This window comes from Astatotilapia calliptera, chromosome 9 (genome assembly GCF_900246225.1).
Source record: "Astatotilapia calliptera chromosome 9, fAstCal1.2, whole genome shotgun sequence".
Classification (NCBI taxonomy): domain Eukaryota; kingdom Metazoa; phylum Chordata; class Actinopteri; order Cichliformes; family Cichlidae; genus Astatotilapia; species Astatotilapia calliptera.
The window spans coordinates 15,279,965-15,294,905 of record NC_039310.1 but is presented as its reverse complement, the minus strand read 5'-3'; the positions used below and the strand labels follow the sequence as shown (position 1 = coordinate 15,294,905).

General features: G+C 40.0%; 1 protein-coding gene across 5 annotated transcripts in view; it reads left to right on the top strand.

The window, feature by feature from the left end:
• Nucleotides 1–14,941, top strand: part of neto1l (neuropilin (NRP) and tolloid (TLL)-like 1, like) — a 75,276-nt gene that overhangs the window by 52,178 nt on the left and 8,157 nt on the right. For all 5 annotated transcript variants that reach the window (XR_003273315.1, XM_026179455.1, XM_026179454.1 and 2 more), the window contains 3 exons: nucleotides 6,346–6,428; nucleotides 8,042–8,187; nucleotides 13,549–13,662. Coding sequence is in view for 4 of the 5 variants with exons in the window: in XM_026179455.1 (XP_026035240.1) it covers nucleotides 6,346–6,428; nucleotides 8,042–8,187; nucleotides 13,549–13,662 (343 nt within the window). In the remaining variant the exon portion in view is untranslated. The remainder of the gene's footprint in view (nucleotides 1–6,345; nucleotides 6,429–8,041; nucleotides 8,188–13,548; nucleotides 13,663–14,941) is intronic.

The following is a 14,941-nucleotide window of genomic DNA, read 5'->3' as shown; positions in this document are numbered from 1 at the left end:
GGCAGAGCAGCAGTGCAGGAAAAGGCTATATTTTACAAATGCTACCACCTCTCATATGATTCTATATGGTTTGATCCTGTACATCCATGACTGCAGTAAATCTGCTGCTCAAATAGTGTTGGCCCTCTTCTGAGTGCATTTGGGGGGTTTGATTTGATAGCATAAGGCCACAATTTTACTTTGACTTTCATGGTTAGAACAATTCTTTGAAGGGCAGGAAGGAATTATGGTGTCTGCATAGTTAAAATGTTAAAATATTTGATCTCCCTTGTAATACTAAAACTATAAATCGTGACCTTAAATAAACCCATGTTTTATATTACAGTGTCTTTTGGATCTGCGCGTGTCTGGCTTGTACGTATGTGAGAATGTATTTATAACTTTGGTCATGACGGGCTTCTTTAACTATGACTCACTTATGGCACAGACATGTGGTTCATTTATATTTATCTTCATTATGCCACTGTAGAAAGTCAGATGACCAAAAGGACTGGTTGTATGTAAACACTTAAAAACAAAATGTATATACATTTAATAAATATATATACATTTATTTGTCTTCTTTGCGAGCTACATAGAAATCTGTTCAGTTTTAAAGACAAACAAAACCTAACCTGTAAGCTTTGGGTTTGATGTTTACCTGGAATACAGTAATGTTAGGTGTGGCTGGTGATGATCACCAAAAACCATACGCATTTAAATTGTTATTTAAAAAGAGACATTTAAGGCATTTAAGGGACATAGTACATGTTTGATTTCTTTGGTCAATAATTTAAGATCCCAGTTGTAATGCACATTTGTAACCTACTGGATTCACATCTTGGCTTTCGATCTAAATTTACCCGGAGGCTCATTAGTTAGATGGAGCCACTCTCCTAGCTTGGGAGTCACGGCACCAAGTGCTCTGATTACCACTGCACCGCTGTTACCTTCACCCTCCACATCTTCTCGAGCTCTTCTCTGAGCCCTTGGTACTTCTCCAGCCTCTCGTGTTCCTTCTTCCTGATGTTGCTGTCATTCGGTATCGCTAGATCGATCACTACAGCCGTCTTCTTTCGCTTGTCTACCACCGCTATATCCGGTTGGTTAGCCAGCACCATTTTGTTCATCTGTGTCTCGAAGTCCCACAGGATCTTAGCTCGGTCATTCTCCACCACACTAGGGGGGGTCTCCCATTTTGCCTTCGGGACTTCCAAGCCATACTCAGCACAGATGTTTCTGTATACTATGCTGGCCACTTGGTTATGGCGTTCCACGTATGCCCTGCCTGCTACCATCAGGGCCATCTTTAAACAGCTTGCACCTGGGGTCTTGCCTGGTGTGGTAGACCCCAGCCTCTATGGATCTTGTGCCTAGAGCTTACTCCTGTGCTGCCATGATTAGTGCCTCTGTTCTGCCTTTCAGTCCAGCTTTGTCCAGCCACTGGTAGGATTTCTTGATGTTAGCCACTTCCTCTATCTGGCGGTCGTACATACCGTGCAGGGGCCTGTCCTTCCATGACGCTTCCTCCTCTTCCTCCTCTTTCTTAGGTTTCTGCTGCCATCGTCTCTCAGTTGGCAAGAGATGATATGCTATGATCATTATAATAAGATACGACAGCAGGATATGAAATAGTGACTTGCTCTGACTTAATGTTAATAGGAATCAATTACGTACATGCATTGTTCAGTTATTCCAGGGGGTGAGGTAAGGTAGCTGTATTGTCAGCTTTACTGTGTCACTATTAGTTTCACTAATTCAGTGCTTATTAGTGATGCCATGCTATTATGGTTACTGTAGAGATCTTTTAAGATTTATAGAGTACACATTAGAGAAGCTATTAAGGCATAGTTTATATCAGATGGAAGCTTTGATTAGGTTCACAGTATTTTTTTCTACACAGGCTTTTCATACTGAACTGCAGGCTCTCTGTACTGTACACACACACACACACACACACACACTGGCTTATGCTATGACTGGCTGATAATGGTTCGACTGTTATTCATGGGCACAGTATTTGTTCTTATCTGGCATATTCCTCGGGTCGCATATTTCCTGCTAATGCTCTGGTTTCCCTTCAGAAATGACCTTCGGATTCAGCTGTTTTGAAAACTCAAGGCCACGGGAGTTATACAACTGCATCAATCAGGAGACTTACTCTTAGTCGTCACATGGAAGCTTACAATAAGTGTTAAATTGAAACAGCTATTAGCAGGGAGTCTTGCCAGGGTTAAAGGTTATGCTTGATTTTTTTTTCTTTTTTTAAAAAAATCAATTGATGCATTGCCAGTGAGCCATCAAAACAGACAAGTCAAGTTTGTGTGCATCACATGCATCCTCCGTTTGTGAGTGAATATGTTAGTTATGTGCATGAAAGAGTAACAAAGCAAGCAAGCCTGGCAGTATGATGTATTAGTTTGAATAAGTGTCACATTTCGTACTGCAGAAATGCCTCCGAGGCCAAGTCATGGGCCAGAGGCTGACAGTCATTGGCACTGATGGACAAGGCAGCAAATCACATTTTTAGTACAACTCTATCTTCTGTAAATCACAGTCCTGAAGCTCCCACCTGCACTGCAACTATTCGCACTCAGTTACACATAAAATATAAAAAACCTACAGTTTCTCTCTTTGGTTCCTCACTACCTCTGTCAAGTAGACGCATGCATGCTCACATGCTGCTGCAGAGAGGGGGACTACATTACTGTGTGTACGCATGCATGGAGGTCGCACAGTGTGTAAGGCAAGGTGTTCATCTCCCTATGCTTATACACTACTGCACTACACCCAGTGTGCCAGAAACAGCAGAGATAATGACATCCTATACCGGAGGCTCTAATTAGACTGCACCGGAGCACTCCAGAGAGAAGCCGGGAGAAGGAGGTAGGAGAGGACGTGGAAGCATGAGAAAGGAGGGAATAAGGGAAAGCAATGCTTAATAATGCGTTTTACTGAAGATCTTAAATATATAGGGATGGAGTTTTGGGGGTGAGATGGCACATGGCAGATGGCAGAGAGAGGGATGGAGTAAAAAGGAAAGAAAGGTGGAGACTGACTGAAAAACATACCTGCAAGTAAGCAGTAATGACCATGTGTTGTTGCCAGAAGTCACAGCAATGCACCAAATTTAATACCATCACGTTACTTTACACCACCATTCATCCTCCACTTCAGAATAGATTACCCTTCACTAGGATTCACAGTGATATACATGTCTAATAAGAGTAATTTACAAAAACTTTGAACTGAAACTTATATTTAAATTTATAAACTCTTCCTATCACCACTGCTCTGTTTTTTTAGGTTCTTTGGGCTATTTTGGACAGCTGTCCAAATTCAGCGCAAACTTATTAGCTGTACTGAGGGATACATTCAGTTACCTCATCAGTTTCTCTGTTTTCCACAGAGCATCTCTGTCCCGTCTGTTTTACACAGTCTGGATTTTTCTTGCCCGCGCTGTCTGACACCTTCTACATCCTTTCATGATAATGGTCAAAATATGGACATTCATTCTGACTGTAATGAACAGCACGCGCTGTTACAGACACCCTTTAGCAACAGAGAGAGCATATTCTTCCCCGGTCAATGATGGATTCGGCGTCATTATTGGGCGCTGCAATCAATGAAGAAGCAGCCTATTTCCCTGCTGGAGCCAATCTCTCACCGTACAAATTGGTGATTGTATCTATCTTATCCGTTGCTGTCATTCTGTGTTGTGATGCCATCTGCACTCAGAATTTTTCTTCATCATCGGCCTGTTAGGGCTTAGGAGCCACAGAAAAACAACATCAGAAGCTTTTATTTGTGAATTTGTTAGTAAATGTTATATATTTGTCACATAATGAGGCCGTCCTGTTCACCTTCCAGTCAGTGCTCACAGTAACTACATCGGTCAGATAATGAGTTTGTGTATGCAACGCCTGATCAAAGACAATACTGAAAGGATTTTTTTTTCACAGACATGCACATCCTTATGGCCTGCCATACAAAAGTACTCGAGTTAAGCATGTTAGAATGCTACAATATTAGAAACTCTCACCCTAGAAAGCCATCGGCCAGTCTGAGGGCCAATTTTTCAGCTTAACTGGTTAGTGTGCAGGTCACTGGTTAGTCTTTCATAAGGGTTATATATTTAAAATTAAAAGCTACATTTTCACACGATAACTGACAATTTTGAGATATCAGCAAAGGAACTGATTGATTAAAAGAAATTGAACCAAAAACAGGTGAAACGGAAAACCAGAATGCCTCCAGTATCAAAGGTTTTGAACCTTGCCACAGCTCCAAGACTCTGTACACAATTTTGTGACAGTGCATCCGTTCAGATATTCTAACGTGATCAATGTGGAGAAGCCCCCTTCTTCAACACCATCACTGTCATGCTTCCATCCAGAAACAGTCATGATGGTCAAGACTGGGAATTATGCTATTTAATGGCTGTAGTTTTATTGCTTTAATTAGCCATTAGCACCAATTGAAGTCTATGCCAAAATCCTAATTTGTTCATTATATCAACATTGTTTTGCATTAGCAATTAGTCTCCGCTTGCTGAAAAAGTACTTTTATCGGTTACAGATGGCTGAATTTAGTGCATTCTTTGTGCTGTAGGTGGAAAACTTCATGTCTAATTCTCCCACCATTCGCTGACGATGAAACGACGGGGCCAAGTGTCCTAATTAACATGCTCATTGGTGCTTTTACCAATTATTTGCCTCTTCAACTCTAGAACAGACAAAGAAAAAATTGGCAGAGAGTCCCTAACTGTAACCTTAACCTTCACTATAACCTTAAAATTTTTGCATTAAATCTGTCGTCTTTGGTAATCTGCCATATGGAAAGGAGCCATCATCCACGTATTATAAATTCTTTGTTCTTAGTCAAAGTCATTTCTGGCAGTTTTCCCTTAATCCAAAGTTTTCCTTGTTCTTAAAAACTTAGAACTTCTAAACTTAGAAACCTTTTTATATTGTACTACAATGTCAAGTGACATTCGTCTCAGATCACTAACTTAATCACAGCATTATCCCAACTGCTGAGAAACCAAATTTTAGGCACTTACTGCATGTATCTCCAGTCTAAAGCTTTCAGTCATATTTTATGCTCTGTACTGGAAATCATTGTAATATTGACAAGAACACAACAGCACTCAGTGGCGTCAGCTTAAGTGTATTTTCAGAGTATCCCCCCCTCTCCCAGTGTAGAGCCATTAATATGAATGTAATCTATACACTCCCTGGGACAAATCACTTTTAGTCACATGCTTCCTATGTGATTGAGTTTATAACTGGATACATCTTTGCATCAGAAAGCCTGCAATGAATTTGACAGTATTTAATTCCACAATCGCAGTATAGGAGAGAAAACGCTTCCCCCATCCCTGTGACAGTATAGCTGAATATGATTGTTTTTTATTAGACTGATTATTGACATCAGTGTGATACCTCGAGAGAGCTAGCTTGTTTTCCCCCCTCTAGTCCATTTCGCTTGTCATGTTGTTGAAGCCAAGTTGACATTGCAGGGTCCATTATCCTGCTCCATCTGCAGCTTTTGTCTTTGGGTATTTAAAGCGTCAAATTTTCCTGTCACAGTCCAGGAGCCGTCCGCTCATTAACCGTAATGATGGCAAGTGCTGTGAGCGGCCGACCAGAACCATAGCTGTGATTGGGGGATCTCAGCCTGATGAATGAGTGACAGAAAATGGTGCGGAGACAGTTAGGAAGTGCAGAATAGCTACTATGAAGAGTCAAGGTGGATAGCAAGGTGGATATTTTACTCAACGAGCGATTGTTAGGATATTAAAACAGAGCATGTGTTGTATCTGTCTTAGTTGCTTCATGAATAGTTAGACATAAGGTAAGTCTGTTTAAATACCAAATATGTCCTTTGGTGTATAAGTTCTTTGCATTTTAATTTTAAATGATGACATCTTTTTTTCGCTTAAATATCCAAAACTGGTGGCAAAACGTCCAACATGTCCTTAAAGTTTAACAAGGTTGTAGGTTTTATGTAATTCTTTATCTCAACAGATATGGATAATGAGTGCAAAGCTAATAGACTCCGTCTGTCTTTGAGTCTTCATTTGAAATGCGTATGTAATGACTTTGTGCTAGCTGCTGTCTGTCAGTCTTATTTCATTACAGGGCTGCTATATCAGGCACTTGGATAATGACTGAGATGCCCGGGCAGTAATAGGAAAGAGCTGAAATCTTTTCTCTCACTTGTCTCTCCTCTCCGCTGTTTGCTTCACATCTTTCTTCTGTCACCTCCAAATCTTACTGTGTCCTTTGATTTTCCTCGCCTGATCGCTTCTTTTTCTTTCTCTTCTCTTTGTTGTTTTTCCCTCCTCTCTGCCTCCTCGGACAGATCTACCTGCGTTTTCTCGACTATGAGATGGCAAATTCCAATGAATGCAAGCGCAACTTTGTGGCAGTGTATGATGGCGGCAGGTGTGATTTTTTTTTTTGTACATCTTTAATGTGACATGCTCTTGTTGCACAAGAGGGCTTTGTTTTAAATCTTCAATTGTATAAATCACTTCACTCACTTTACTTTATCCTCATATAACAACTTTGTGCTGTTCATGAGCTTCTGATCTGAAAACATGAAATTGAAGTCGCCTAAAAAAAAACTATTTTAATTTAAGGAAAACTGTTTAAATATTTTAGCTGAGTTAAAGGGTAATCACATATTGGCTTTGTTGATGAAAGCTAGATAAAAAGAATGATGCTACTCATGTCTATATGGGAAATACAGATGAACTGAGCTGAATGACTGGAAAGGGTCAAGTTACAGCATATGTAACATCACAACTTCATAATTTCCATTTATGCAGTCAAAAGTGGGAGTCTTCTCCCTCAATAAACATGAAGCAATAATTTTGAGTAACATGCAATGGAAATATTTTAAAAGGTTAATTTATTCAAATAATTCTTTACTAAGGGAATTGTGCTTGCTCTAAACTGAATGTATACCAATCGAGTTAATCAAATTTGATTAAATGTAAAATTTTTAAATTGTAAAAAAAATTACATGGAAAATTTACATGCAATTAAATTATTTAAATTCAGGAATTTGGGCAGGATTTCTTTTCAAGTTTAGGCAGCAAGCTTTAAAGCAGGGGTGTCAAACTCGTTTTATGTCGAGGGCCACATACAGCCCACTCTGATCACGAGTGGGCCGGACTTTTACTACAGGTTTAATAGAGATATTTCATTATAAGAGAAAGAAGGTCAGTTCCAACAGTACGTCTCAGTCTTTCTACATGATATATAAATGCTGCTGTAGCAAATGAAAGAAATGTGTCAGCATGACTGTTTGGGCTTTAGCTGTAAGAAATAAATGTGTACAGTTCAAAAACTGTCCTGTAATTATAACACTGAGCTTACAGACAATGTCAAAATGTCTAAAACTTATTAAAATACACTTAATTGTCCAAAAATGTAAGACCTCTTTCACATTTTCTAAAGCTATCCATTAGGCCCGACTGGGCGATTCTGGCCCCTTGGCTTTATGTTCGACACCCCTGCTTTAGAGGATCTGGATGCTGGATTTTATTAGCTGTGGGTAGAACCAGGTCAGGCTATCCATTCCAGTCCTCATGATAAGCTACACTAACCAACTGCTGACTGTAGATTTGCAGTTTAAGGACAGATATGAGAGCGGTATTGATCTTCTTATCTAACTCACAGCATGCAAGCTGCACACTTGCTTCTCGCGCACTTCTCACAAACAAGTCTATTAATATAAAGTAACCTGTTTTTAATCTCCAAATAATGAGATTTTGAAATCCAGATTAAAGAAAACAATATTTGATACACTGAGATAAGGATATAATTGAATCACTATCTACTACACACTTGAGCTCAGCGGCAGTTTATTATCTTGAGAGATTCAGAATATTTAGCAGTGATCAGACGATAACAGCCCAGAAAAAACAAAACCAAACATTAAAGTACCACGACTGCTCTTTCCAACTCTGTGGATTATTAAGATGCACAGTGACTGCCTATGTTACTGGATAATAAAGTATGCATGCTTATCTCATCCCGTCATGTCTCAGTTCAGTGGAAGACCTGAAGAGCAAGTTCTGCTCCACGGTGGCCAACGACATCATGCTGGTTTCCACGCTGGGAGTCATCAGGATGTGGGCAGACGAGGCCAGCCGCAAAAGTCGCTTCCGCATCCTTTTCACAACCTACCAAGAACGTAAGCTGATCTTTACTGCAGTGTGATCTTCCTGCTTAGGCAGCTTTCTTCGTCTGGTCTTTGCTTAATTGCAGTCGCCAAAATAAAAGCACGTCCAAACTGTGAGATTTCTGCACTCTTATAAGTTTATGTAAACCTAAGAAACTTGAGTACAAGATCACGTTTGGTCTGTGCAGACAGTGCAATGCAAATACCTGCTGAAACACACACACACATGATACATTATTACGTCCTCTGATATTTGTTTTTCATGCTAAACCCCCCGCGGTGCAGTCATAATAACAGCTGGTCGACACATCGTGCAAACAAGGCTTTTGCCTCAACTAGATTTTCTTCTTAATTGAGTGTCGATCAGTGTGTAATTTCATGCTGCATTCCCGTTGGTTGCCTAGTAATCGCAGGTTATAGAGGCATTTACATTTTCCCACATTTACATTTTCCCACACTGTTCAGTTGCAGAATTATTCCAATAACGAGTTTTAAAACACAATCAGAGATATCACTGTGATTCTTGCACATTGGTCATATTTCATCTGGAATCTTTCGTCATAGGAAATGGTCTATAATGAGTTTCCATTAAGATTCATAACAATGTAAACAGCAGCAAGCAGGAAACCACCGAACACCATTTCCATCACAGGGAATCTTGCCTGTGGGTAAATGTGAAGATGACAGCACAGGTGGATTTGAGTTCAGCTCTGCTGCATTAACACAGGTGGAGCATCTGCACCAGCTAATTCCTTTGTTTAAAATATGTAGAGACTGTGACTGCACCAAACCTACAATATGTTCACATCTACCTGTCTTGTTTCAGAAAAAAATCAGTTTGAAATTCACACAAGCACACTCAAAGTCTGTCTATTTCTCATTCAGCGGATTTTCATTGATAGAGATAGTCGTGTGGAGAGGCCATTCTTTGTACTAGCGACATGAAGGAAGAGGGTCTGGGGCCCATTAGTCTACACCGTGTCAGCATCAGTCGGTGCCTTTTAATGACAAGGACACGAGGAAATAGGTGCACGTAGCTGCACACTATTGAGCGATTTCAGAAACTGAATGGAGCTTCTTTCTGAATGTAGATAGGATAAGAAAAAAATCTTAGAATATTATTTTCAAACTGTTTACATGAAAGACTTACTGCATTTTAAAGTTATTTTAATGCTTTTTGCTGCCATTTCAAAAGGACTGGAACCACTGACATTATCATTTGTGAGAAGAACCATTAACTCATAAAAAGAGAGGTTTAATAAAAGACTGAACTGCAATCTGTTTATCACTTTACACACCTGCACCTTGTCTTCATTGGCTGTTTATTGTGTGCTTGTGCTTAGCTTAATCAGTAAGCAACTGCAATAGCGACAGAGTTGTTTACGTTGTGAAGTCAGTGTCCCCTTTGTGAGGCCCTTTCACCAAGCAGAGCCAGGATGTGCTGTTGCCGGGGCAACGCCTCTGCCTAAGTCACTCAGGCGATCCCCGGCCAGACCTCAGCCTTTAGAGCAGCATCCACCACAGCTCAGCAGCACTGCAGCAACCCTGTCAACAGTGAATGCACTAATGTACCAGAGCTGCGAAAAACGCAAACAATTAAACAATTCAGACTTTGCTTGTTTTACACTCTCAGGACAGATGTATTTGCTTCTATTTGATGTGTATAAAGTGGTGTTCTGTGTTGGGAAACGTACTATATTGTTTTTTATTAAGATGCCAAAGCACAGTTAATAACATGTATTCCTGAAGAGAAGAGTTTGTTTTAGCAGTTAATTGTTCCCCTTGACAATAACATTTTTGGTTTTAGCAGATTTCTAAAAAGTTTGTGGGTTTTTTTATGACAGGTGGTCTGATAAATTTGAAAAGCACTGTATTTGATATTGTTAGACACATTTACTGAACAGGTGCCCTCGGGTCTATTGTTTCAGTTACATGAACAAAACATTGATTTTTCTGCTGTTTGTTTTTGATGAACTCATCATATATTCCGACTATTTAAATCAGTCATTGAACATTTATGTGAGATAAAAGATCCCCCGTTAAACAGCCAAATGCAAGCTTAGAAAAAGCAATGTCAAAATATAGTTTAGATTTAGTTTTAACGAATAAAATTACTTTTTATTGCACAGAAATGTAACAAAAAGAAAAATGAAAGCTCAGAACGGCAAAAACCAGCTGATATGAAAACAAAAATAATGGCTTTCATGCCCTATGTGATCACTGCAGATGAGTGACTCTGCTGTGCGCGCATGCAGCTGCTTATAGCCCAATTGTTACCATAAGTGCTCCCCAGCCATGGAGATCCTAAACCATTGGATGTTTGTTCCCAGCCATTGGTTCCCAGTGGAACCAGCGGCTCTTAGAGTACCGTTCAGACCTGCTGACACCCGGCAAACTGCTCATGTGGGAAACGCAATGTTCTCAAACACAAACATGCAGCTTTACCATCTGTGAAGAGTTTACACCTGCTGACACTAGCACTGAACTTTACTGCTTCCATCCTCTCTCTCACATACACACACATGCACGCACACACACAAACGCATAAACAGCCCTGCTATGAAGGTAGTATATAGTTACAAATGTGAAGCATAAGTGATACCTACCTCTACCCAAGAACCAATTATGTCTTAGGTGATAAATGTACGCTTGCGACATCTCAGCTGTCAGCATTGTTACGGCTCATCTGCAACACGTCTCCCGGGTTGCAGATGGAAATTTGCTCTGGCTTCACTACACATGTCACTTTTTACCTATAGGAAAGCTTCTTTACTGTGTGCATGAAAGAGTTTGAGACCAACACAATATGCTAATGCCTGTCAGCGTGCTTGGTCTTAGATTAGATTATATCAACTGTAGGCACTCTGTTGCTTTGCAGTTAGAATGCTTTGGGAGGATTGTGGAGAGACTGTAGTGCTGGACATTGTAAAAAATCAGTACCAGATGCACTCTGCTGGGTAGTGTTACTGTATTTATTATCAGCAGTATTGAAATCTAGATAATCATAGCAGAAAATAAAAAATAAGCATCAAAAAGGCCGTAGAGTAACAGAAAATAACTCTATGGGTAAAAAAAAACAAGACTCAGGTAGGAGCTGACTATCCCAAATCATAACACGTGAGAGCTTGCATTATTGCAGGTGTTACCATGTACCAAACAAAAAAGATCTTTATTAAAAAATCACTTATGACAAAAAACAGAGACTCATCAAACTCATCTCATAGAAATATTATAACTGCACTTTAAATCAAAACCCCACGAAGCAGACATCTACAGTAGATTGAATTTAAAGATTCATGATAACCAGGTGTTGCTTATAGCACTTCACTGCAGACACCTCTTTGCTCTTAGACCCCGCTCTGCAGAGACACCCAGACTATTTTCATCAGCCACTCATTTACGACTTAATTTATGCTTCCAGCAGCGACTGTGGACATTTCTGTGTGGGCAAAAGAGCACTTTTATTACAGAATGTCTTGAAATTAATTTAGCAGGAGATTAGTGTGGATCACGCTCTTTATAACATCTGGTCTCACCCTGCCTTGAGTGGAAAACGAGAAGGCGTGGGCTCCCTCTGGTGGCTGTTAGCAAAAACAAACTGTCACAGCTTTGGTGTGGAGTGTACTACATGACATAAAGGATTAGAAAAACAGACTGAGACTGGGGGCAGAAAATGAGAAGAGGAGTATTAGAACACACACAGAGAGCCAATATGACTCAGGAAATGCTGGCAAAGGCCCAGACAGGATGGGTTACAGAGAGATACAGATAAGTCACTCTAATTTGGTGTGTTATTATTCACTTGGGATGAGAGCTGGGATGAAAACAGCCATACATCACAGCGGTAACGCTGTCAAATAGTCCCCAGTTCTGCCATACCACTGGCAAGCTGCTTTAGCACCAGTGCCAGTGTTGTGTGTGAGTGGGGAGAAGGTGAGAGATAAAGACAGAAAGTAAGAGACATGCAAGAGACCAGGGAAGGACAGCTCCTCTGCAACAAAACAGCCAGCAGCTAAACAGAGCCATTCTGTTCACATGTCACTCACTTTTAAAACACAGAGAAACTGAAAGCGATCCTGCATTACTTCTGCTTTCTGCATCCTTTTCACATAAAGCTGCATGGAGCAGACATATTCAGCTTTGTATGCTTTAGGGATACTTTTGCAAAATAACAGGAGGGTCAGGTGATACATATATAGGTGATCTATCAGAAGACATCTATCAGTTACAATGAATAAATAGTAAAAAGGTCAATATCTTATCTTTTAATTAACTTGTTTATTTTTTAATTTCCAAGTAACACAGTTACAAAATTACAACCATGTGTGTAAATGCTTTAGACTGGTAGAATGGCATCAAATAGTTTATACAGTGTTAAACAGAAACCTCTTACTTAACACCCAGAAAATGGTCCGTTTAGATTTCCAGGTTCTTTTTAGAGAAAAGAGACTTTCTCCTAGCAACCCAAACTTGCCATACTTTGCCCTGGCAAGCCTGAGATGTAGATGTTGTTTTTCTGAACATCCCAAGGTCTCATCTTGGGATGATTTTGCCAAGACATCAATTGGGAAGACTGCAGCATTGTCCTAACACTCAACTGAATGTTGCACATCTGCTTTTATAGAGGTGCTCAAATTTGCTCGTGATCATTTAATCAAACGTGTCTGATTAGCAGCACCTGGCTGCTACTTACCCTCTTAAATCATAGGGAAGCAAGAAGGGTGTACTCAGCTTTTCATCTAACTACATACAGTAATCTTTTTCACGTGAACGTGAAAATACAGTGTATAATAGCTTGCAACATCAGCACATTGATTTGATGAATTTCTGAAGAATGGCTCTTCTTCCTCACACTGAGACAAAACACGTGAATGTTGTGTCTCCGACAGGTCACACCATGGGGGCGGGTGTCACGGTGAACAAATAAACAACATGCAGTATAAATAGAAAGGATTTGTTTTGGGTGTGTGTGTGCAAATGGTTGTAAAATGTCATGACTTTTTCTCCAGACACCCCGCACACTCACCCGCATACAGCTCGCACACATACGCACACATACGCACACATAACAAGAAATTCATTCATATCCACAAGTTGTTTGAAGAGGAGGGTGAGAATGAAAATTCATGAAGAACAGATGGGTTCAGGGGAAGCAGGTTTGAACTGAGTCTGAAAATCTGCCACGCTGGACTTCTGCTCTACTTCTTATAATGATCAGTACAGTAGCGCATGTAATTGTCCTTTGTGTTTGCTATTTTTAGAGATGGTAAATATACTAAAAATTGCATTGAACTTGTCCCGTGAACTGAATGTGCAAATATAAATAAACTTCTTTAATGTCTTAATTGCTCATTGTGCTCTCTCCCCTTCCAGCTCCATGTGATGCAGATGCCTTCTTCTGTCACAGTAACATGTGCATAAATAACACACTTGTGTGTAATGGCATGCAGAACTGTGTCTACCCCTGGGATGAGAACCAGTGTAAAGGTGAGATGTTACGTGTAGTTATCTGACCTCTCATGTCACAGCTTTAGCAGATCTCCAACAGCTAGTCACAGCAACACACAAAGATAGGAGTGGATGTTTAATGTTTCAGCACCATGGAGAGTGACACACAGAGAAACCTGCCACTTCTTGCTATATGCCACCCCCTTTCTTCCTTCTCCCTCTCCTCCCTCACCCAAATTTGAACCCATCGTCAAACTGATCCAAGCTGATGCCCCTCCACTGTCCTTTGTAGTCCCGTATTTTGAGCTAATGCCCATTTTTTTCATTTCCTCTGTCGCTCAGTCCTTCACTCCTCTCAGAATTGTAATGCCACCAAATCCATACATTGATCCCAAACATCTTATTACTGGCTGTTCATAATTTATAATGAGGAGGTTTGCTGATTGCAGTGTCCTTGATCTTATTCAGTAATTTAAGAAAGTGGAGTAAGAATTGACTAGTTCAGGTTTTTTTTTCTTTTTATAATGCAGCATCCTTCTTATTCAATACATGTATTTTTTAGACTATTAAAGTGTTTTGCCTGGTTTGCAAGTAAGATGTGTTCTTGCTATATTATTTTTTGTATATATTTTCTCCCTCAGATCGAAAAGTTGCACAGAAAAGATGCTTGCGTATTCTGAATGTGCACTCTAACCCTCTGAAGCTTTAAGCAGAACCGCTGACAAATTTTATCAATTAGGTAAATCCTGCGTGACCTATTACTCACTCAGACTACCAGATACCTTTCCAGCCTACAGTCTGAGTTTGAAATTGTGCAGAAATCAGCAAGAAGAGGGCTTGTCTCTCAGACTCCTACTCTGCTCTGGTAGAGTGTTGGCCCCACATTTGTCCTCATTAGCAGTAAAATGTCAAGTTTCATTTCTTTCTCCTTTACATGTCTGAATGTAACCATTTGCTGTCATTGAAGCTCAGTCCACTGCACTACAAGTTCATAAAGCATTTAAATGTCACCCTGATTGGCTCTCTGTACTGTGTGTGTGCGTGTGCGTGTCTTTATAGTAGCCCGTGTTATAAATAGACTAAAGCTGTGATCCTGTAATAAAATATATGTCCATCTGTTTGATAATTCATGGAAGTCACTTAATCTTAAGCTTAAGCTCTTTTAAAGGACATACCAGACCATTTGCTCATCCCATCACTAATTCCCATTTAGAAATTCTTCTAATGTTATGTATAATTGGTCCTTAAATTCAGACAAAAGCATGCTTCCAATTTCAGTGTAAGCGGCAGCTTTCATGTTGCTATCTAGCTAGGCAAT